The sequence below is a fragment of the Homarus americanus genome, unplaced genomic scaffold, assembly GCF_018991925.1.
Source record: "Homarus americanus isolate GMGI-L3 unplaced genomic scaffold, GMGI_Hamer_2.0 scaffold7626, whole genome shotgun sequence".
NCBI lineage: Eukaryota > Metazoa > Arthropoda > Malacostraca > Decapoda > Nephropidae > Homarus > Homarus americanus.
The window spans coordinates 12,427,635-12,453,155 of record NW_024718273.1 but is presented as its reverse complement, the minus strand read 5'-3'; the positions used below and the strand labels follow the sequence as shown (position 1 = coordinate 12,453,155).

At 40.5% G+C, this 25,521-nt stretch overlaps 3 protein-coding genes across 3 annotated transcripts in view; 1 reads left to right on the top strand and 2 right to left on the bottom strand.

Moving 5' to 3' along the window:
* The window catches only part of LOC121859413 (transient-receptor-potential-like protein), a 201,793-nt gene extending 190,517 nt beyond the window's left edge, over positions 1-11,276 (top strand). Inside the window, exons 19-20 of the mRNA XM_042356208.1 lie at positions 3,845-3,886; positions 9,211-11,276. Coding sequence (XP_042212142.1) covers positions 3,845-3,886; positions 9,211-9,830 — 662 coding nt within the window. The 3' untranslated portion in view covers positions 9,831-11,276. The remainder of the gene's footprint in view (positions 1-3,844; positions 3,887-9,210) is intronic.
* A 7,278-nt stretch (positions 11,277-18,554) lies between these two features.
* Positions 18,555-18,926, bottom strand: LOC121859576. The gene has a single exon (XM_042356513.1). It carries the CDS (start codon positions 18,924-18,926, stop codon positions 18,555-18,557), a length of 372 nt encoding a protein of 123 aa, XP_042212447.1.
* A 1,226-nt stretch (positions 18,927-20,152) lies between these two features.
* Positions 20,153-25,521, bottom strand: part of LOC121859620 — a 29,801-nt gene continuing 24,432 nt past the window's right edge. Inside the window, exons 9-10 of the mRNA XM_042356556.1 lie at positions 22,003-22,124; positions 20,153-20,808 (exon numbers count right to left, since the gene is read on the bottom strand). Of these exons, the coding sequence (XP_042212490.1) occupies positions 20,381-20,808; positions 22,003-22,124 (550 nt within the window). The 3' untranslated portion in view covers positions 20,153-20,380. The remainder of the gene's footprint in view (positions 20,809-22,002; positions 22,125-25,521) is intronic.

Genomic DNA, 25,521 nt, shown 5'->3' with positions numbered 1-25,521 from the left:
TCGTACCCTTCACATATTGGTGAGAGATACGGGTGTTACAGCTGCACCCTAAACACGCCTAAAAACCCAATCGACACCCAACGTGGAGCTCGAACCCACAACCCCGCTATTAAGAGTCACGTGCTCTACCGACTGAGTTAGCCAGGTGGTCAATTGCTGAGTTATCTGCTCGTTATTAAGCACCATTTAAAATTTCAGAATTAATTACCTATATAGAGTCCACAGTGTTCCTGTAGGGTGGGTTGTACTGGGTATAGCGGCGGCAGATCACCAGAGATGCTGTTTGGTATTTTTACAAGGGGGGAGGGCAAAAGGGTTATAAATTTCAGACAGAACACGACAACTATTTACACAATGTAATATACAAAATATAGAAATATTACTATAAATATTTAAGAAAAAGGAATATAGATATACAACAGGATATTTACTGGTAGGATAATAACCATGTGCCGCTGTTACATCTCGGCAAACATGTCAATGGCTCTGTCATAATTCAGAAACTGGTGCGCATATCCCCGTTCAGTGCTCAGAACAGTCAAGTTTGAAAATCGTCTGGTGACATGGATGATCGGGGGTGAGATTTTCTTAGTTTCATATGACTCAACGATCTTTCAGTACCAGCACTCGAAACGGGAATATTCAAGAAAGTTGTTTTAAATATCACCACATAGGGGAATGTCTGGCAAGATTGGTTGAAGGAGAGAGCGAGGGTGGCTTCAATATCCTTTTCTTGTGTTGCTTCTTCAGCAAGCCGAACAGTGTTACATATTCTTATATGTGACGGGATCCAGATAAACTTGACATGGGTGTCGTCAGGTTGCGCTAACCGGCGACGGCATTTGAGCCTCACTGTCCTCCAAATTACTACCGTGAAACATGAACAACCTATACTCTCCACGTTCCCCCGGACCTGTCAGGCCCTCGGGCTTATCATCTCACTCACTAAAACCAAGTTCATCTCGCACTCCCGGTGTCAGACAAGTACACACCTACAGGTACTGTACCTGGGTCTACCCGCACGTACCTTTTACCAGAGCCACCACCTCCGCTGTCGCCGTCCACGTCATCTCCCAGTGCCGCCAATGAACGTGATCCCTCCAGTCCCTCACCCACGGCCTCAGAAGAGTATCTGTTACTCTGTCAGGGTCGTACGTCTCAGGTACATCACCATCGTCAGGACTTTCAGACATTATGCATTTCCCGTCCTTACAGTTGCCTCGCACCGCGAGAAACAAAGCATTGAAAAAGTCCAAAACAGAGCCATTAGATTCATCCTTGGCTGCCCTACGGCCGCCAGAATAGAAGTCATACAGCGGGGACTGCTGCTGCTCCTCGTCTGCAATCTAATTACTGCCCCCAATGCCATCCTTGGTGTTACACTTCTTTGCAGTGAACAATCGACTCCCCTATAGCGCTCACAGCACTTACATGTTACCACCCTTCTGCACCAGTCTTCCTCATCACCCTTCCTTTTCGACACTGGCCTGGCCACACTGCTACTGACATCCTTCGTTATCTCCTTTACACCGCCTCGACCTTCCCCCCCCCCTCCCCCCCAGCACACTTCTGCCTCTACCACCGTAACTGGTATATTCGCGATTTTTTTTAGTTGTAGAAGATTTTTCTTGTTTTACATTGTAATCAGTACGAGTCAGGTATCGAATATTGAAAAATTAAATATAATACATCTAATTTTAAAATAGCCGATGAAGTTACCATGAGCCCCGCACGAGTCTTGTTTAACATAAAGTTAGTGTTTGTCGCATTATGTGACATCCTTAATAACTCATATCATTGTATCATAGCTGGATGATCGTCATACTCGATTCCGAGTGACAGCAAAGTAGTAGGTGTGTGTGTTGTCTTAAAACACTACTGTACGTATAGCATCATTCTCACCAGTTTAAGGTCTCTTTGCCATATGTTTTTAGTTACTACATTACAGTAGTTTTATCTTTCAGTTTGTTTGTATTTATTATATTATTTTATGTTGTATCTAAACACTATTTTCTACTTCACAGTATTTCTGAAACACCTGATTTGTGTCTTTAATATTCTGAACAATTTGTTCCAACCCTTTAGTATGGTTGGACATGGAAATTAAGAAGGAAAGAATTAAAAAAAATTTAATCTACAAATTCTTGACAACTTTGGCACAACTAAAAGGGTTTGAGAAAAATATGTATGATGAAAAACTCGGAAGCCTAAACGTTTGATTTAATGTATAAAAAAATCCAGTGAGAAGATAGGAAAAAAAAGACTGGCGCTGAGGCGAATTGTCGAAAAATCACTGAACGATAATAACAAGACATTTTTATTAAATTCTCAGTGGTTCGTCATAGCTAAAATCAGACGGTTCTCTTATTGTGTTTTATAAATTTGCAGGAGTACCAAAGGCGCGGAGGGTACGATCTTATTTTTTGTTTCTCGGTAATTAAAAGTCAAAGAATTCTTGCTTACTATTGTTGGTTGTATTTAAATATTACGCCCGAGTTGCATCATAAAATTACACATATGAATTAAGCGATACGTAGCCACTTTTTTAGTTTTATTTAATCAATAAAATTCACCAAAAATACCATTATTCGAATTGGTAACGAAATATATAAAAAAGGAGCTTAAAATCAAATATCATCGTTTTCTTATAATTTTGGAAATTAAAAGTTTCTCAACTATTTCGAAACAGGTGTATTATGAAATAATAGTTATCTCAATATGCGACACCTGATTCGTAACATTTGGAAGATAAACAACTTTTCATCTAAAATAAGAATTCACAAATCCATTAGTCAGCGCCATGGAGTCGAAGAGTGTGGCCAACTCAGTCACTAACTAAAGAAACTTCTTGCCACCAGACAACGCCATGTTTCCCTAACCTAACCTGTGCTACCTAAGCTCTGGCTACTCAGCCATTGACACAAAGAGCCAAAACTGCAGAGCAGGTTCAGAATAATGTAAAACTTCACAGCAAAAGTAGAGGTGGTGGTTGGTTGGTTTCAAAATAATATGACATTAATGGTTCAGTTAGCACTCTTGCTCCCACTCACTGACACTAGGAAGCAAGATGGCGCGTGTTGTGAGGTTTGTCAAACTCTTCTACTCTATGGCGCTGGTTAGAATGGGAAAAGAAAGTAAACTTACCAAAACTAGAAATAAAGAACCATTTCCTCTAATGAAAGCGGTGCAGCCTTCTATAGATGGAGAGAAACTCAGTAGATTGTACAGACTAAATTGTCTGCTAGAAAAACCTTTTATAATACTTGTGGTGTAATGGTCAGCATGCTCGTCTCGCAAGCGAGTGGACCCGTGTTCGATCCCCGGGCAGGGTGAAACTAGGTACAAGTTTCTTTACGCCATTTGCCTCTGTCTACCCAGCAGCAATTGGGGACCTGGATGTTAATCGATTTGCGGATCCTGTTCCGGGGTAATGGTTAGCCATTGCAGTAGGCGAGTTGTCCGGTTTTCTCGGACTGTTCCTTGACACTTGGTCATGCAACTCGTTAACTTAGGGTGTTGTTGTTGTGTTGGCGACAGCTTTTACACTTTAAACCAATGCACGCCTAGGTGGTCCTAGGGCCAGCCGTCCTCGATTTCGAGGAGCAACCATTATATATAAATATAGTACCTCCACTACCCCAGATCGCCACCTCTACCACATACACTTAGCGTTTTGGTCATAATCTCTAAGACTAAGAGATAGTGTGCCATTGCATTACATTAGTAGAAACATCAACACAGTGGAAGGCCAAGTGTTCATAACATATAATTTGTAATTAATTCGAATGTACAGCAGTTGGCAACTACGGTCAGCGTATAGCCTAGTTTATGTTTTTCTTTAAAGCATCGATGGGTCTTCCTTCACCTCAAAGTCTTCTTCCCGCGGGTACGTATCCCTCCTCTTGTCAGCTTCACTTTCTCGTATCCCCTACATCTTGGCTTTCGTTGGATCCATCTTGTAAGCTTTATCTAAGTATCCCCCTTTCCTCTTGTCTTTACAAAACTTACTCACTCTCTTGTAATCTCATCACATATCACTTCCTTTTTGTAAGTTTCAAGCACGTAAACATCGAGTTCTCGCTTTGTCATCGTTATCACGATTTTCCTTGCTTGCTAACTTATTTTTTAGCGGGCTTTCAGAACATTGTATCCAGCTACACCTGCCCGTATATTTGCTAGTTGCTGTAAATCGTTTTTGCTCTCATTTCTGTCATAGATATTTGACAGAATATTTACCTAGTTAGCGCCTATTATTATTATCATTCTTGTTATTGTATTATTTTCCTATACACTAGGCCCTCATGTTCTCGCTGCTCCCCATACGTTCAGCAGTGGCAAAGACTGTGTTGATATCAGCTTTGTAAACATAAGCATTTATACGTTTTTACGAATAGCAATTTTGTAATTTTGCATCGGTCAAGAAGGTAAGCCTAGTTTACTAGTTTACCAACTCAAGTATACATCTTAAAGCTCTAGCAACATTTATGCAACCAAAGTCACCCACATTGCGAATAAAACAAGCATGTATAGTACAGTAACATCAACAACTTAATATTACTTCTATTTGTCCAGATGTTTAAGGTTCCATCATCATTTTCCCATTTCTGTCTCCCTGAAAACATCCTCACACGTATATATGGTATAAGTAACCCACCACCAGTCCCACATGACCGTGAGTACTTCCCCTACTACAACCTACATACTCACATACCCCTGAGTACCTCCCACAACACACACACACACGCCCCAATGAGTATCTTCCCCATTACACACACACTTCGGTATTTATAAACACCCCCATTGTGAACTGACGAGCGTGTGAGTTTAATAGGAACACATGGTAATGTTCTCAGCTATTCAGTGTCAACACACACTAATATGCACTTTTCTCCACACGCACTTTTCGTACAGTCACGTAAGGGTATGTGTTAGACCTCACACTCACCATGTGGTGTCTGAGCTCACTCACGCTGCGGAGACAGTTTAAATGCTTTTGTATTATTCAAATATTTTTGTTTACGACTGAGAATTGTATATGCACCTTAGCTTTTGTCTTTATTCAAGACATCCTCAGAGGCAACTGTGTGATTTTATCAAGATTTATCTTATCCACGTTTTCATTGTGGATCTACATGATATATATATATATATATATAATTTTGAAATTTATCCAGTTGTGTTTGTAATTTTAATAAGAGTGAAAATTTTCATGTTTAACACTAGCCTAAGGAATACACTCTTGTAGTGGTTCAACTATTGAAAAGACAATATTACATCGTTGAAACTCATCACTGTCCGGAACTGGCTGATATGATCGTCCCGAAAACTCCCTAGAATCTCGATTGACAATAGCATCCCTTATCGTACGGAGGTCCAGAATTTAATGTATTTGGTATGGTGATGGCTCAGAAGCATGGAAAATATTGTACGTATTCTCTGGAACCCCTAAAATTTTCTGAAAAGGTGAACTATTCACTGTTTGGAGGGCTCAGTTGAGTACACACACACACACACACACACACACACACACACACACAGGGATTACCATAAGAGGTTAAAATGTGTGGTTCCGCCATACTACATTTATCAACTAATAAAGTTTAGATTTTGCACCGTGGGAATATTACTCTCCGTCAGTTTTCGAATTTTATAGAATTTTGTAGAATCATTATGATGAAAAGCTATGATCAATCATAATTTCATTGGTATTGGATTACAAAGGCACCAAATGTTCACCGAGTAAGAAGAATATGACTTACAGTAGTAGGGTGTGTCATAGGAGGGAAGATCAGCTAAAACTAATGGCCCATCACGTTTTTGGTAGATTTTAGTGTATATAAACAGAAAATAATTTAAGTTTCAATATTTTGCAACCTTTTGCTAGGTAAATTTTAGCGTGAAATTTATCGAAAATCTAACGTACAGCTGCATTAGTGCATTACAATTAAATAGTGAACATTGCTTTCTGACTTCATTCTTTAACAACCCAACGAACAATATTTTTTTCTGTTTCAGATTCTGATGCATTTATAAGTTGATAATATTTGCGATGGCTGCTTGTGTCAGGACGAGGAACCAAAAATCCAGCCATCTCAGTCACTATCTTGGGTCTGGGAGAGAGCTCCTGAAGTCGGAGTTGCCTACATTGAGAGATGCTTTGAGATACGGTGTTTTAATCAGGCAAATCAGTGAAAAGAACCAAAGAACTTACACAAACAAAGACATTGCCAGTGATATGACCAAAGCTGTCTTGGCACAGTACACTCTGGCTAACGCTCAGTTCAAGCCTCCAGTCATAACAAGTCAGAAGAAGATTAGTGAGAGACTGCTAGCCAGTTGGGAAAAGGCAAGAGATATCTCTCTTGGGAGAGGAAAACTTGCAGTTAAGGACAGCTTTGCCAAGCAACTGGACCAGTTATTTGACATAATTACTTGCAGGTGCCCAATTGTTCTCTGTCCTGAGTTTGGATGCGATCGTGACTGTAAATCCGAGGCCCACATCTCCTGTATTTGCAAGCTTGAACTGAAGATTCCTGTGATCGAACTGGCATTTGTCAAAGCACAGAGAGAGAAGACTGGCAGTATAGGGGCTCTCATGATTTCTAGCCAAGATATTCCGGAGTCCAAGAGACAGGAGGCTGCCACAGAGAGACAGAAGAGGAGAAGAGTTGCCGAGGAAAAGAGACTTGAGAAGGCCCAGGGTGAGGTAAAAAAGGCCGATGATTGGAGTCAAGCTGATTCAGAGTTTAATGACTTCCCCATGGCTGATCCGAGTGCTGACCAGGAGAATGGTGACTTTGTCCCTAACCCAGAAAATAATGATCCCAAACCTTCCAGGCATAAGATTCGAAATAGGAAAGATATCCCGAGCATAGCTCTGGCCAGCATGCGACACCACACTGGTCTCAGAGAAACTGCAGAGATAGCAACAGCTGCCTGGATTGACGGTGGTTTGATAACACCTGATGATGTTCACCTGGTGATAGATCATAACAAAGTAAGGAGAGCTCAGGAGAAACTTGTCAGTAACCTAGAAGAGGAGTTTGATAAGGGGATAAGAGAAAATGGAATCAATTGTTTGTTCTTTGATGGGAGAAGGATGACACTAAAGTGTTCATGAAAGTTGGAGATTCTGACAAGTTGTTCCCTGCCATGGTGAAGGAGGAACACTACTCCTGCTGCAGTGAACCAGGAGGGAAGTATTTGTGGCATTTCACTCCAGAGAAAGATGACATCAGGAAACCAGCTGAGATAGTGGCAGATAACATTGTGAACTGGCTCAGAGAGAGGAACGTAGACCAGACCCTGCAGGCCATTGGAGGGGACAGCACCAACACGAACACAGGGTGGCAAGGGGGGGTCATACAGTGGATAGAGCGGAAGATTGGGAGGAAGCTGGTCTGGATTGTTTGTGACCTCCACACCAACGAGTTGCCACTCAGACATCTGATCCAGGAGCTGGATGGCAAGACTCTTTCAAACAACAGATGGTCTGGTCCTCTTGGCAAGATGCTGGACTCTGCCACTGAGTTAGAAATAAATCCGAGCTTTGAAAAAATCACAGTTGGCCCTCCACTCGTTGAGCTTGCACATACTGTCATTGACGACCTGAGTACTGACCAGTACTATGGTTACATGATTTGCAGTGCCATCAAAACTGGGGTCATGCCTGATAGACTTGCTTACCTGCAGATAGGTCCAGTCTCACATTCTAGGTGGCTCACAACGGCTCTCAGGTTCTGCAGAATTTGGGTCGCTCATCATAAACTGAAAGGGAACCAGCTTCACAACCTGAGACTTATTGTCCAATTCATCGTGAGTGTCTGCTTGCCAAATTGGTTCAACACCAAGGTCAAGTCATCGTTCTCCGAAGGTCCGAGGCATGTTCTCTTCCAGCTTGAGCTCCTGAGGAGTCAGCCAAGGATTGTTCAGATTGTGGAGCAGACTGTGAGGAGATCTTCCTGGTATGCTCATCCCGAGGCAGTTCTGCAGACAATGCTCTGCAGTAAGGATGAGGAGGAGAGAAGAGTGGCAGTCAAAAAGATCTTGGATATGAGACTTATGAGAGGATCTGGGCATGACGAATCAGTTGGTGACGATTCCTTCAGGGTCAGGAAGACTCCTGAAGTCAATCTAGGTGCCAAGACCCTCACTGATCTCATAGATCTGAGTAACATCCAGGCTGGCAGTGAGCCCCCTCTTACCTGCAGCCTCACCAATGTTCAAGTCAGAGTTTTCCTGGACAACCCCATGCATGTCCCTGCCTGGCCCTCGCACACCCAGAGTATAGAGCGTTGTGTACAGCAAGTGAGCGAGGCCAGCAGTCACGTGTACAGCCAGGAGAGGAGGAAAGGCTACATCCGAGCTCAGGTGGTCAGCAGGGAGGTGATGAGTAGAAACAGAAGCAAGAAAGACATGTTCTCTATGGTGTGCAGCAACACCGGGTCGTAGTAGTAAAACCGGTTTTTGTATTTGATGATTTTGTTTTCTAAAGGAATATTAAATTTAATAAATGTGTCAAGATCATTCGTTTCACTATTCTGGATCATTTTCATCCTAATAAATTAACCTGATACATTTACTTTACTTTAAATAAGCTATTTAGTGGTGTTGGTAAAAGGGTGGGAATACTGAATTTTCATAAGATTTCAAGTTAAAATTTACCTAGCAAAAAATTAAAACTTTTCAAATCTGAAGATATCACATGATTCTGCACATAGAACTACATCATTAATACCATGGGCCGATTTTTCAAACTCAAAAAAAAAAAATTCGCCTCCGTATGACACACCCTATTACAGTAGTAGTTAATGTTGATAACTCTCGCCGTCACCATCACCCGCCTCACTAATGCCGCAACTCTTGAGAGTTTGTCTGGGGTGTTTCTTGATGTGTAGTGGATATCTGGATACAACAATATGTTCGAGTATTGTGAACATAATATTGTACATGACTGTATGTTCGTGTGTGTATGGATGTGTATATTAGTGATTATGAGTGTGTATGTATGTGTGTGAGTATTTTCCTAATATTTAGAGCAGTGTGTGTGTGTGTGTGTGTGTGTGTGTGTGTGTGTGTGTGTGTGTGTGTGTGTGTGTGTGTGTGTGTGTGTGTGTGTTTGTCATTTTGAATAATATTTTTGTCCAATTGATAGTTGTAAATTTTTGTCATTTTATATTATATTAATACTATTGTGATATTTTGCTGCAGGTAACTTGACGGGATGTTTGCTGGCGCCTCAGGAGATGGATTACCTCCGGAAGGAAATAGTCAGCAGCCTGCGGAGTGAGCTGCGGGAGTTGCTGAGGGAGGCCCTGGCACGCGCCCTCACGCCCACGACCACTATGGCCCCTCAATATTACTCGCCCACAACCACCCCAAACCCCACCCCACAATATGCTACTACACCTACCGCCCAAACTGCCCAGATGGCCGCCCCACAGTTCCCCCTACCACCGGTGGCGCAGCAGAAGCAATGCGGGCAATGTCCACCCGCCTCTGGACCTCAGTACTCCCCGCCCTCCCCAACCTCTCAGCCGCCTCAACACCCCCACCTCCGAGTAACAACCTCTCTCAGTGACCCAGTTTCTCAAAGGTCAAGTTCTGGTCCACAGACCTCCCCTAGGTCAAGTCCAGTTCCTCAGTCCTCTCCAGGGTCAAGTCCAATACCCCCACCTTGCCAGAGGTCAAACTCCAGTTGCGGATTAATTCAGAGGTCACAAGGAAGCTCCCAGTCTGGCGGCTCGTCGAAGTCATCTACCAACCAGGTTCTTCTCCGCCCACCTAACGAGTCTGACCGTGTACACACGCACATGTACACACAGCTGTGAATGTTCACCTCCTCGCTGGTCATGGTACACAAATATTCCTGTTCCAGGTGCTCTTATCTTTAAAGCACGTGCGGCGCTTGAGCTTAAGGAGCGTCAGGCAACCAATCAAAAGCCTGGTGATTTTCACAAGTACAATTTGATTGGAGTCAAGTTCCTTAGGTCAGCTTAAAAGTGCCATCCCAGGGTGTAGGCGGCTGCATAAGACCAAATTGGGTTGGTCCCCTTGGTCTAGGATAAAGCCAGCCTGTAGGAAATTAGATTTATCGCCTTTCGTGCGGATGCCAGAAGGTGTTTTGAGATTTCTGAAATATGGCAATCAAAGCAAGACAAGAACCATCAGGTGATGCTTAATCAACGTTAGTAACTTGGTTAAGGAGAGAATGGACGGTTATCTCATAATGGTTTCTGGCTCTGGCACGCCTGCGGTCCTGGTGAAGAGGTGCCAGTGTTTGGAAAGAGATATTTTGTTGACAGTCAGACACACATTATTGTTTGGCTGCTGCCTGATGCTTTTTTATAACATTTCACTAGGTGCAAGGGCGCCGGTCTGCCCTCTCCGTATTTATTTTTGGTGATGCGTCGAGGCTTGTTCGTGGTATAAGAATAATATTGTATGCAGCACAGTTGAGTTAAAAGTGTTGTACTAAGTTGTTGAGGAGACAGGAGAGACATTTGGTCCTTTAAAATTTGTCCCATAGCAGAGTGCTGCTAGGAGGACCGTTGTGAGATCTGATGTAGATTTTCGGTTGTTTGTGAAGATGTTTTTTTTTCTTTTTGCACCAGATGAGACAATGGTGGTTGAGCAATAGGAGAAGAATGAATGTTTAGGAAAATGAAGTGGCATTATTTTACGTATATGAGACAAAGGTTGGTGGAGGGTGACCACTGACACAGTGTGGTGGAGAGAGTGACTGTCTGTTTGTAGCACGAAATTGTTGGGAGACATAGAGAGGGCGCCTGTTAGCAGAGCTGTTGTTATTGATGAATAGGCAATGAGTTCCCCACCAGAATGTTTTCTCGTGTAAATAATATATATATATATATATATATATATATATATATATATATATATATATATATATATATATATATATATATATATATATATATATATATATAGTATGCTTAAAAATTAATTGCTGTTAAACTCTCTATTGTGACTTGACTGCCATTGACTGGGGAAATGGCAAAGAATCAAATTTTACAATGTTTTGATGTTCACATGTAATTATAAGTTTTTTTGAGCAAGGTGGACACTTCTGACTGATGATGATATGTACTAACTTAACAAGACAAAAAGACAGAGCCTGAGGGAGTAATGTACTGAACAAGGACAGTAGACTGAGAACACTTCAAATATTTTCCACCTCATGGTTCTGCTGAAGGTGTTAGCGTGCATGAAACTTTAGCTTAAAGGTTTGTCACTAAATAAAATGTATGAATAATTGTTTAAATTTACAAAACAGAGAATCGGAACACCTGTAATACTCGCATCATTGTAATTGATAATCTAACATCAGATGTTGTTCACTTATGATGCAGAATCATAACTAACATTAGAAAAATAATTGGTTGTTTATTCACTTCTGTTTTAACATATTGTTCTAAAAATAATAGAATGTATCATCATTTCCCCATAAACAAACTGACTACAACCTTTATTCATAACACTCCGTTAGCAATTTAATTTTCATTATTTGGTCGTCAGTTTGGGGACGTGAAGTTGCCAAGTAATATGTCTTGAGGGAACTTGTGGCGGAGGTGGAAGGTGATTCATTGTTCTGACGTCGCCCATTTATTTAGCTATTTCTAATTAACTTAACTGTAATGCCAAGTGTAACATCCTCTCTTCCCTAGAGCTTCACTGTTGTTACATTATTCTTACACAAATGCAATAGTTGGATGAGTCAAGTTTTTTCCCTGATACATTTCACTGTCCTCAGTTGATCTATTACATTAAGCGTTGAATGTTTACAAGTTAGATGATAGTGTTAAATCTTAAGTTTTGTTTGTGGCTTCCATTTGTTACATGTAAGGCTTCAGGCTATACTTAACTCATTAATATACCGTCACTATATCATTTTATAGCAATTGTTACAACACACATAGAGTTAAGTGTGAGCATGTAGCCCGCAATATAAACAGTAGGTGAACTGGTGTCCAGGTAAGACTAGGCTGTTGCACCACACACAACACACGGCTATGAGTCTCACCTTCTGAGTTCAAACTGACTAACATCTTGCTAGATAATTTATCCAAAACAAAGAACATCTGTGCAGGATGGCTTCCTGGTCTCTCTCAACTGTCCAGCTGATCGGCCTCAGCTGTGAAAAGATAATAATTGAAAATTCCCTGCAATTTTGAGGGAATAATTTAATTCTGGACGCTATTCTTTGAGCGTTACTTACAATCAACCCCCGACATTTCACCTCATTTATGTGAAGTTGTGATTAGAATTTATAAATCCTGTACTGTACATTCTTTGTTATTCTAAATTTGTTGTCTAGCAAGAATTACAGATGAACTGATGATTTCTTTAGGTCGGAATCACGGCCTCTTCTCTCTTGTGGTGCAACATTATAGCAAGTATCCAGGTGCCAGGTTAAACAGTAGGAAGATGCACCTAGCCGTGAGGTGACACGGGCCTGAGTACTGTCTCTCAAGTGGCATTAGTCTTATTATTATACAGAGATATGTTAATGATCAACAATTCCAATCGTTATTCTTGCAAGAAATATATTAATATAGTAATGGTTCATTATATATATATATATATATATATATATATATATATATATATATATATATATATATATATATATATATATATATATATATATATATATATATATATATATATATATATATCCAAAGCGTTCAGAACGAGATATAAGAGCCACAATTTGTTATGTTTGGTTAAGGTCAGCCACAATGCGTTGAGTCTGTTGCATTTCGCTATCTGAGCGTTTAAGGCAATTGACCCTAACATATAGATATACACACAAATAATAGCATAAGTACCGGCCACGTGGTCGCTGGTGCATGGCAGTATCAAAGAATCACAAACTTACAAACGTAATAAGCATTGCAAACTTCTTGATACCTCTTGTAACTACCATAATCGACTCCGCCATCTTGTGTAAGTTCATCATCATCACAGTCAGGCAACACGTAAAGGACGATACTAAGGTATTGCTTAATCCTCACAAGAAGCGAATGTCGTCACTAACACAGGCAGAATATTCTACAGGTACCATCCTCTTTTAACGGTTTAACCCTTCATTATGTTACAAATTGAAACTGTTCAGGTGTCAGTTGGAGCCGTTTAGACGTTTGTTAAAAATAATCAAATAATCATCAAATTGCGGACTCAGGAATCAGTTCTTCACTTCCGTTTGAATGTATAGCAGGAAGGATTCAATTTTCATAATAGATCCTAATTTTGGTTTCCATTGATCAGGTAAAGTAGTTCCATTCATCATCGATTTCAAGTACAGTACTTACCGGATATCTGAGGTGTGTTGGGAGGGGGAGGTGGCAGTGAGGTCCTACACAGCAGAGGATCAAGAGGTAGTTCATCACGGTATTTTCAGCAGTTATCAGCATTTATCAATGACCAAATATTAGTCTTTCTACAGTATAACTACTCTCACTCTTAAAGTGCCTCAAGCATTTCCATTTATTGTTCATTATATACAGCCTCAGTCTGTAGCTAGATGTATGGAATGCCTCGGAGCATTTCAAATATAAGATTGAGATTAAAGTCGGCAAAAAGATGTGAAAAAAATAAGATATGGAATTTGGAAATTAAATACTTTATTGACAATAAAACTATTACATCAAAATGACAGGATAGTATACTACTCCCACCCTCACCTCAAGGTATGGAGAAAGTCCGTGGCTAGGGATTGAGCCTCTGTCAGGTGTTTCTTGCACAAGTCGGTCTTGACCCGAAGTAATTGTTTAATTGTAAAACGTTAACATTTGACTATTACCATCACTCGGTATCCGTAGTCCACTCAATAGTTGCTTGGGAACTCTTAAACAGTTTACTGAAAAAAATTTAGTTAATTTTCTTTGCTGATTTATGTTTAGAGTTTCAACAACTTCAGCGTGTCCGAAGCTCGAGAGTCTAAAGAAAAAAAAAACAATAACATTTAGTTTCGAATCTGAACCTGATGTTTCCTATCTGTGGACAGATTCCCTTGGATCTGTATCTGAGATTCAACTACTCAAGACTAGAACGATTAATATATTGAAAAATATTTTACGCTAAAACTCGGTCTTACAAATATAATAAGCGATACTGAGCATATTTTTTGTCACAATTCTGCATTGCCTTCCTCCTGAACTACTCTATATTGCAGTAAGTGTGTTTTATAACTGTTCAGACAACTGTGTTTGTGAGTAACGGACGAATACGGGCAACCATTGTTTAAGTAAGATTTTCATGTGTGGATCCCTCATTATCAGTGAATTCAAACTAGGAAGTATACATGGTTGGTGACGGATATTTTGTTCTGTATTTCAAATTGTATTTTGAGAGATGAAAATACTTCGCTCAGATGTCCAGACAAGTTATTGTGGGATGAGGGGATCAAGAGGGAATAGTCTCACCATAACTACTGACACTACCCATTCACATTATTAGCAGCTCTAAAGTAAAAGTTCTTGTGATAAGTTTAATATATAGACTCATAAGCGCGCGGGTAATTTACAAAGAAACCTCCAGAAGCAACATCAGTTTGAAGGAAATTTTGCATGTGTAGGATGACAACATGTGAGAGAGGCCCGAGTTACACATAACCTAAAAATTTAATATCACCTTCTGTGTAACAGCAGTTCTAACTTCAGATCCGTTCCTGGATGTAACAGATCATATATAAGGGGGACTAACATTTATTGAAAAGCTTACATGTCAGAAGTTTTACTAAGAAGCTATAGGTCACGAATCAGTTAGTGATTGCAACCACGTGTTAATACTATATCAAAAGAACTGCTTAAATTATGGTAGCATGTCTGGTTATTCCCTCGGATAAGAGTTTCTCATTATGTTCATTTATGTAAATCAAATCTAAATACACAGCTGTATAGAACACTACTGTTTCAAGTACAACCAAAAACTTCTGGCAAAGATACTAATATATGAGGATAATTATATTCTCCCAAATAGTGATAGCCAGATGCAAACAGGGTAGAACAAAAAAGCTAAGTTTGTTACTGGAAAAAAAAATATGTTGAGCATCACACCCCTGGTTGAGTGTAACAGAGAAGGACCGAGGATGTTTGTAGGGACTCGAGTGTCATAAATCATTACAGGATAAACTATACATCCCTTTGTTTAACACTGATTAGTAAATATATACATCACGTAACTTACATATTACAGTATAGTTAAAATGAGTGGTGGTACTGTAGCTGAACACTGACCTGACAATGGGTGTTTGGAGAAAGGTTACAATTATTTTTTTATTTCTGTGCACATAAAGGCACAAGCATGCACTTAAATATATATGCATGAAAGTGAAGAGAGCACATGTGAGTGTATATAGATGTATACAACATATTGTGTATGTGCAAACATGTACATGCATATTTGCACACACAGGCAAGGAACCATGGATAGACCTTTATTTCACTGTAGGTATATATGACTGGAAAGTAAGTTTGGGGTTCCTACAGCTCTCTGCCCCTTGAAGTGAGGAAAAATTCAAGTTGGCTTCCCATCATTTATTTTTATATGACTCACGTTGAAGGCACGAAAAAGTAGGTATCACATTCAATGTACAGTAGTGTAGTTTTATTTCCTCCATTTTACCATTGATTTTGATAATATGAAGGGAGAGACCAGCTTTAATATGAAGATGCCCCACCCCCCCTGTTTCCACTACCGACAGCTTACAGGCACTCTCTTTATAGTCCAGTTTATGTAGGAAACAGGAGAGGCTACCTTGGCTGTATTACAGGTATGATACTTTCTAAAACCACACTTTGAATTTTTGTATTAACGTGCTTCAACAGCTAAGGTCTTTAAATACTCATCACAAACATAATTTTCTACACCAGTATAAATGTTGATGCCCTTACGAATTAATGCCCTTGAACACATAAGTTTCATAGCGCGTACTCGTAAAGCTATACAATAGATTTTAACAACCAAAATTCGTGAGCGTGACAAAATCTGGATTGTTGATTAATAAACTGTATGCTTTACTATTATTATCATTTATATGTCATGCATTGATTACTCAGATGTTGATGCATGTTATAATGGTCTATATAGTCTATATTCTCTTACGGTTCATTGATGAGGAATTGTTACTGTACGAGGTGATGAATGACGAGTACAGTTTAAGAGGAATCACGGTATGTTATCAAACCTTCTTATCATTCGCATATTTATGTATTGCTTTTAAAGAAACATGAGAGTATTTTTAGTGTCATTTTTTTGAGAAAGGTTTATTTCGCTAGTAACTACATTAGACATGGATATCATTAAGCCTTCATCAGCACAGTAAAGCAATTTTTTTTTGCAATATTTAGATAAACAGTCATAGCCTAAGTAATGATTATAACTAGCAGTGAACAAATCTCTAGTATTTTAGATTATGCCTTAAATCCTGAAGAGAAAAGAAACAGCAAACGACGCCTTAGAACAAGTCACTTTTTCCTTGTTGATAAATAATTTTTCCTCTGCTCTTAGCTAATATATATTCCTGTAGAATTCTGGTCATTAAGAAAAAATCCACAAATGTGAACAGATGTATATTGTATAAAATTTGTTTTGATTTGTGGGTTTATTGTCATAGTATCACAGTCTGACTATCTCATATATAAATTTCATCAGTTCCATAAAGACTCATGTAGTGTCAAAGATTGTAGGGGATATTTGTACTTCTGACACAACTGTATAAGGTTGAGGTTTGCATGTCCATAGATGCGGGTCAACTTGAGAAATACACATGTTATAAAAAGCTTTTTAGAATAAATAAAAAAATGTATATTTTTTTTACTATCCATACTGTATCTTTATGTCCTCTGATAAGAAAATAACCTGTGCACTGGACGGGGTTTGTATGCGTCTAATTGCACAGTAGAAGTTGGCTATATGGATAAAGATCCAATTTTCAGAGATTTTCCCCAAGAACTCACTGTTATAAAATTCACTATTAATAAAGAGTACTGAACTCTTGGAATTAATCTGCGAGAGAATGTGACAGTACCGGGTGAGAACTCATGTCCAGACTTAATCAATATACTGGAACATGTTCAGTCTTTTGCCAACATTGCTGAACAGAGAACTGACTGAACACTCGACGGTTAGTGAGCTGGTAAGTGGTGAAGTAAAGTATTCTTTCCGGCAACAAACTACTTGCTTTAAATTTTGAAAATCTAATCATTCATAACTAAGGATTTATACATGAAAAGAGTGTAAATTATATACTGTACCAGCCTACTATGCTTATTGTATTCAAATTGTTTCTCTGCACTGTATTGTCAGATATCGATTCACTAAAATATTTTTAATCTTGTCAGGATTTATTTTATTCTACATCTGAGCACTACCGCCTCCAACGCCGTGAGACGCAAAGGGCCTCCTCATACTGGGACTTTGGGATAGAAATCCCTTACCAGACTAATCAGGTTCTTAATTAAGGAAGGTCAAGGACCATGGTTTTCTGAGGAATAACAAACAACCGTTTGAGATTGACATCTCTTTACTATAAAAAATATAACACAAAACTCTGACACCACTCAACAAACATCAAATAATTACGGGAGTCAAACAATTAATGCAGTCAATAGTTAATGGAGTTAATCAATTAAGGGAAGCAAAGAAACATAGAATCAAACAATGAACAGATATTTCCTATGGCAGTGGCCCTGGGGGAAGGTTCTGGAACACTGTGATTTGCACACTCAGGGTAGGGAAGCGTTCATTCAACTCCACACTCGAGCAACGTCTTGAAATGGCAGGAGAACACAGGGGCACAGACGGAATGAGATGAACTGACAGTCGTGGTATGTGGTAGTGGTAGATGTCCAGAGAATTGACAGTCGATAGGTGAAGGTCTGGGGACACAGCCCACGAGTCCAGGACCTATGATGAGATCACAGCCAGAATTTGACGAACAGCGGGGTAGCTAGATAGTGACTGTATGGCGGCTGGGTTGAATCTGCCGGTGACCCAGATAGTCGCTGCCGTTCTCACCTCTGTCCAACCGCCCCAAGTGTCGTCCGCACCAGTAAACGAGAGAGTTAGCAGCGGTCACGAGCAGGAAGATCGTTTCCGCCCTTACACCAGCCATTTCGATCTTGAGCCCTTTCCATGGTTGTATTTAACTCGTCCTCCGTCTCCCTTCTTATAGTTCGGATTCATGGAGGCCTTGGTCTTCCTCTTCTTCTCATTCCGTCCACTCTCCACTCTACCGCCTCTCTCAATACTCTATACGGATTCTCACACGCAGAACATATCCCAGCCACCTCCATCTATTCTTCATCAGCCATTCATCGATATAGGGAACATTTGTAACTTCGCTTATCGTCTCGTTTCTAATACGATCACGCCATCTTATGTTCAAGATTCTTCTCAATGCCGTATTCTCGAATGTTCGGAATCTTCTAGATAAAGTATCATTATCATCATACCAGGATTCACTTCCGTACACCAAAACGGGTCTTACCAGTGAAGTATATAATCTCAGTTTGGTATGGACTGTCAGACTATGTGACTTCCACACTTTGCCCAGCATACCCATAACCTCTTCTTATTCTGTCCTGAAACTCATCTTCAAGTGATCCATCGTTTCTGACGAGTGTCCCCAGATACTTGAAAACAGGAACTTCTTCCATAATTTGGTCCTCCACCTGAATGTTCCCTGCAATTTCTTGATCTGTTTTCATAACCTCTGTTTTTCTAACAGTAATCGTTAATCCAGCTCCTTTTCCCTTTTCCTCCAGTCTGCTAACCATAGTTTGCAAATTGTGAATGGATCTGCTCATCAGTAGTACATCGTCTGCATAATTCAAGTCTGCGAGGAATTTATTGTCGACCCATTCGATTCTTTCTCTTTTATCGCCCACTGTCTCTCTCATTACGAAATCAATAAGTACAACGAACAACAATGGAGACATAACATTACCTTGCAGCACCCTCACTCTCGACATTGAATTCTGGGAAAAGTTGGCCATCAACGTTCACACGACATCTGCTTCCCTTATAAATTTATTCTATCAAACGAACGTATTTTAATGGCATTCCATAGTTCTGTAAGAATTTTCCACATAGTTGGTCTATGGACACTATCGAAGGCTTTATCAAAATCGACAAAAGCCATTATCAACGGTTTTCTGAATTCCACACTCTGCTGTATTAGGTGACGCAATGCGAATATATGATCACTGCAGTTTCTTGATTTTCTGAACCTGCCTGGTTCATCTCTTAGCCTTTGGTCTAAGGATTCTTGACCAGACAGACCCGATAGAAAACCTTCGATACTCTTCCTGTTAATGTTATCCCTCTCCAGTTTCCACACCGGGGCAACCTCAGTGCTCCATATTTCTTGAAATAGCTTTAATAGTACTTGAGATGCACCATTCGCGTCGGTTTTCAGCATTTCTCCAGTTACTCCATCTATAGACCCGGTGCCTTCCAATATCAATTGTTTTAGTGCCCTTTCAATTTCCCTCAACGTAATGACACCCATATATGAGTACTAGACTACTAAAACCTTGAGTCATATACGCAAAACATTTACCAGAGTTATTACATTGACACTATTAACGGAGATGCCACGAGAAAAAAGAAGCAACATAATCGGCCAAAATTAGTTGGAAATATTTACTGTTGGTTAGGCATCGCACTGGCTACTTTAGACCACCTGATGGCCCATGGGACTCAGACAGTATGTGATGAACGACCTGCCCCCGTGAATATAAAACACTTGGTGGTCAAGTGTCCCAGTCCGGGGGGACCTTAGGAGGCAGCATCTCTCCAGGATTTGAGGACGGGATGGTGACTACCGCCTCTCCTGTATTCTCGGAGCATATGTCCCATTTTCAAAGGATGGAATTTTTAAGTTTATCAAGAAGGCTGAATTCTCCTGAATGTAAAACGGTTTGTATTTATAATCATATGTGTAGTTACATCTATATGTATTTATTCTATCTATATTCTTTAGTTAAAATATTTTTAAATATAAAAAACTTACCCTACATAGTCCCCCCCCCCCGCCAGCATCAAGTGGAGAAACCCCTTGGGGTAATGAACACCAAGTAGGGAAATAATACATAAACAAAAGACTTTTTACGTTTATTGCAGAACTAAAACACGACGCCAGATATACTATTTACAAATCAAGCAATCCATAACATTACATTAGCTGTCAGCTTGTGGGATTATCCTCGCTTATATGAGGTAAGGGTAAAATATACTCATCATATAATTTCATATTAATAATACACTAAAGAGCTACAACTTACGCTTGTCCAATTTCATAAAAAAACACATTTAAAATATTTTATTGGAAGACAAGAAGCAGGTAGTCTCACTAGGTAGTGGTGGTGGTATTTGTGCGCGGCACTGGAGGTTTGTTCCTCCAGTAGGGCCGTGGCACCAAGCGAGGCAGGTCATCAATGAACGGCTCCTCACCTCCAGCAAACCAGACGCTCTTCTCAGGCGACAAGTTCGTCGACCATTGTGCATCATGGGCAACTCCCTCTTGAGACGGTGCATCGGTATCTGTCAAATCGTTCCCTGAAGAGTCCTGGTTGGCCAAACCTTCCCTGCTATTGGAAGGAGCGACATTTCCTTCAGCAGTCTCCAGTGTCGACCACTCCCTAATACCCAGTTGGAGTTCGACGTCCAAACTACTTGCAGTGGCAGCCATACTCCGTTGTTGAGCTCGCCTGAGGATGAGATCAAACTCGGGTCGTCTGAGGGCGCCAAGGACGAAACGTGGGCCAGTTGCTACTGATTCTGTAAGAAAACCGAGTTATAAGACTGAATACACATGATCCAAGTAATTTTACTGTCTGAACTTCCAGTTATTACCAATTAAAAAAAAATTAAATGCAGGAGGGTGGTAACACTAGTAATTTCTTTCTTAATGGTGCTGGTCATGTGGGGGATGTTGACTTGTTAAATGGTTACTGAATGATTACATAATTGTTCCATAGTTTTGATATAATCTCGCTTAAAGGTTAACTTCAAACCCATTTTATTCATTGTTAAGTTTTGATATCTTCTGTGAGGTGAATAAAAATGTCATTATAGTTACACATAAAAAGTGTGTTCAACAAAATTGTGACATATATATTTACTCAAGTATTTACGGATTTTTGAAGATACGTTCATTTCTTATCCACTGCATCGATTTACGGACAAAAATTCCGGAGTTACGAAGTTTTCACATTATTTCTGAAACATCGGGAGATCCTGAGGTACTGGTATCGGCATCTGGGAGCATACTCCACAGAACAATAAAAATAAAGAGTTTTTTCGACCCTTGATATGTGTATCTTCACTTTTCAAGAGTTTATAGTATATATTCAGAAAAATCTAGATACCGTGCACGTAAGGATATTGGGGAAACAAGAGTATTTTACAACTAGCATGTCTAGGCGATGACAGTGGTTGAGAACTGGGTACGGGTACTTAATTTATTCTAAAATGAAACTAAAAAAAAACTAGGGGATGTTCTGACTTTCGTTTCTCTGATTCTACTTCACCTCGACCACAGCACACAACACCGAAGACTCTAGCACAGTTGTGAAAAGAACTGCTTCAGCAATTGGAGCCTGCTTTATCAGCCCAATACAAATAAGAGTATTGGTGACGGTAATAATCCAAACATGGAACAGGATAACAATAGTGACAGTGAAGATATTAGTGAAGAAAAATGATATTAAGCTTAATAAAAAAAATACTGACATCAAGTTTTACACGAAGGCTAACAGAATCCACATGTCATATAATAATCAGTTACAACGAATTGAAGGTCGTTATAATTAATAAGTGATTAACACAATAATAATCCAGGTGTACATTTGCCACTTGCAACTTACACTTAGGGTATTTGTCTGTTGTAATATAAACCTGGAATATGAGCCAATTTCCATTTATTTTAAATATTAACCATTTGTAAGGGTCTTAATCAGTCAGGCGCCTTACCTGTGTGGTCTGATGGCGTGGCGGAGGTGAAAAGTAGATGCTTCTCCATTCTGATTGGTTCTTGAGAGTTTGGGGGAGGAGTGTCCCCTTGTGGGTGTGTGGGCGGCCTTGACAACTTCTCTCTAAGGTTTTGTGTGTTTGAGAGGGAGGGAAGAGGCAGTTTAAGTATATGATGGTACAGGTTATAAAGATTAATAAATATTATACATAACAGTGCCAACTTAACTCCATTAAACCCCTAACGTCTTAGATGGATCTGCAGTGTATGTATGTATGTATGTATGTACTGTATGTATGTATGTATGTATGTATGTATGTATGTATGTATGTATGTATGTATGTATGTATGTATGTATGTATGTATGTAATAATAAAAATAAAATTAACGGTTTATTGAAAGTTCCAGCCCGAAGGCTGAAATATCTGACATAAATGACTTATACATACAGATGGTTCAACAAAAGCCTTATAGAGGTAAAGGAACATACAGTGAACATACAGATTAATGTAGGTGTTGAACAGCAAACACGTGGTGTAGTAGTTCCTCACAGATGGTGTTATGAGAGACTTGACGTGGTTTAGTACCCTCACAGATGGTGCTATGGGGGACCTCACGTGGTTTAGTAATTCTCCAGATGGTGCTATGGGGGACCTCACGTGGTGTAGTAATTCCCCACAGATGGTGCTATAGGGACCTCACGGTTTAGTACCCTCACAGATGGTGCTATGGGGGACCTCACGTGGTGGAGTAATTCCTTCCACAGATGGTGTTATGAGGGGCCTGACGTGGTGTAGTAATTCCTTTACAGATGGTGTATGAGGGACCTCACGTGGTTTAGTAATTCCCCAGATGTGCTATGGGGACCTCACGTGGTTTAGTAATTCCCAGATGGTGCTATGGGGACCTCACGTGGTGTAGTAATTCCCCACAGATGGTGCTATAGGGGACCTCACGTGGTTTAGTAATTCCTCACAGATGGTGCTATGGGGACCTCACGTGGTGGAGTAATTCCTTCACAGATGGTGTTATGAGGGCCTGACGTGGTGTAGTAATTCCTACAGATGGTGTATGGGGACCTCACTGGTTAGTAATTCCCCACAGATGGTGCTATGGGATCGGTGTAATTTTACAGATGGTGTTATGAGGACTCATGTGGTGTAGTAACTCCCTCACAGATGGTGTTACGAGGGGCATCACATGGTGTACGAATTCCCTCACAGATGGTGTTATGAGGGGCCTGACGTGATGTAGTAATTCCCTCATAGATGGTGTTATGAGGGACCTCACGTGGTGTAGTAATTCCCTCACAGATGGTGTTATGAGGGACCTCACTTGGTGTAGTAATTCCCTCACAGATGGTGTTATGAGGGATATGACTTGGTGTAGTAATTCCCTCACAGATGGTGTAATGAGGGACCTCACGTGGTGTAGTAATTCCCTCACAGATGGTGTTATATGAGTGAGGTGTGATCCCAGGCCTTCCTATCGTAGACGGATTAACACATCGCTGGTTGTTGTTGGGTCTCACGGGCCGTTATCACTGGGTACCTGAGACCTCATTGTGTGAAGGTTAACTTGGGTACGACCTTTGTTACAGTTGAGTTGTTCTCACTGACTTAAGCACTGTTCACCACTATTAACACTGGTTCCATTCCTTTCCTAAATAAAATTGTAACTTCTGGCGAGAACTTGTTGATATTCCGGGGAGGGAGTTGGTATGGGCCAACTTAACAGTTGACCTGGCTGCTCCCAGAGGAGCGCCAGGTACATCTTGACCCTTCGGTGGTCAAGGATATATGTATGTATGTATGTATGTATGTATGTTGCACCCAGTAAGGTCATCCTTTTGCGGTCGAAAACACAATCAAAATCACAGCTCAAAAAACTATACAACCTCTTATGGTCAATGTATGGAATGTCATGACCCTTCTGGATACTGACAAAAATGAGCGTCCTGAAAGAAGAACTACCCTTGTGGCAGAAGAACTGGCTAGGTATAACATCGACATAGCAACCATTAGTGAGTTCCGGCTCCCAGACGAGGGTCAACTCACAGAACTGGGGTCTGGCTACACCTTCTTCTGGAAGGGTAAGCCTGCTGCGGAGAGAAACCACATTTATGGAGTTGGCTTTGCCATCCGCCAACGCATCCTACACAGGTTAACTGAAATGTCTATTGGGATTAACGAGAGCCTCATGACGCTTCGAGTCCCACTAAATCACTCACGTCGTGTCTTCTTCATCAGTGCATACGCCCCAGCACTGGATGCAGAGGATGACATCAAGGAGGCCTTTTACGCCGACCTCGACAGAGTGATAACCTTTATCCCCAGAACAGATAAGGTTGTGCCTCTTGGTGACTTCAATTCCAGAGTTGGCAGAGATGCTGACATTTGGCAGGGAACCATAGGGAGAAATGGACTAAGCAAGTGTAATCCCAATGGCCTACTCCTCCTCAGCAAGTGTGCTAATACACAACTTCACTATCACCAATACCTTGGTGATAGCTTTTTGAAGTGAGGCAGATTGCATGAGTATGGAAACACAGAAGAAGGCAGAGCATTCCACAATTTGGCTGTGTGAGGAAAAAAGGGTGTACTATAATGGGTTATTCTAGTGTGACCGACATCCACAGAGAAACGATGGGTACACCTTGCCGGCGGGGGTGTTTGTGTTGAATGCTAATGGTTGTGGGAGCTCCGAGTTCGCTGTTCGCTGTGTCAAGATCACTTTTAGGCCCAGTAACGGATAACTAGTTGGGGCAGGAAGCGGAAAGTGATTACAAAGCTGCTGGATTGTTTTGGGAAACCTTCATTCGATGTCTCCTGTTGCTGGTGAGAGAGAAGCCTCTTTGTGCATATATTTTGTGTGTTTGTAACAATTATGTGGTTGTTGGCGCTAAGTAATGCGATGATGTTCAAATCCTGTACATGATACGAGTGTCGCCTTGGGGATCGGTGGTAGAAGCGGTACCGTTCTTGCCTCGCAAGCGAGATGTCACAGGTTCGATTCCCGGGCCGGTGGAAGTTGTTTGGTCTTACTTCCTAGCCCCCATTAGTCCCTGTTCACCTAGCAGTAAAGTAGGTACCTGTTGTAAGTCGAAAGTTGCAAATTCGTATTCAGGGACAAGTTGTTGGAGCTTCCAATAACTTGATGACATAAACCACTGACTCTTCAGGCTTCTAAGCCCTTAACTCATGAGACATAAAGGCAAGCATGAACTTAGCATGCTTCCCTGTTGGGCGCTGCAAACGCTTCTGCGCTTCACCTTACACAAGGATGTAGGGGGCCCAATAAAAAAAATAAAAAAAAACGAGTGTCGCTATGTGTTTATGTGTGTGTGTGTGTGTGTGTGTGTGTGTGTGTGAAGGGAGAAATAATTTTTTTCAGTAAATCTGCCTAAATGTCTCTTATATTTCCTTATCAGATACAAAATAATAGATCGTTGTTCAATCTGTATGACACTATAGATTTGATAAATCTGTACTGATAACTCTAGTGGATTTATAGTAATTTAT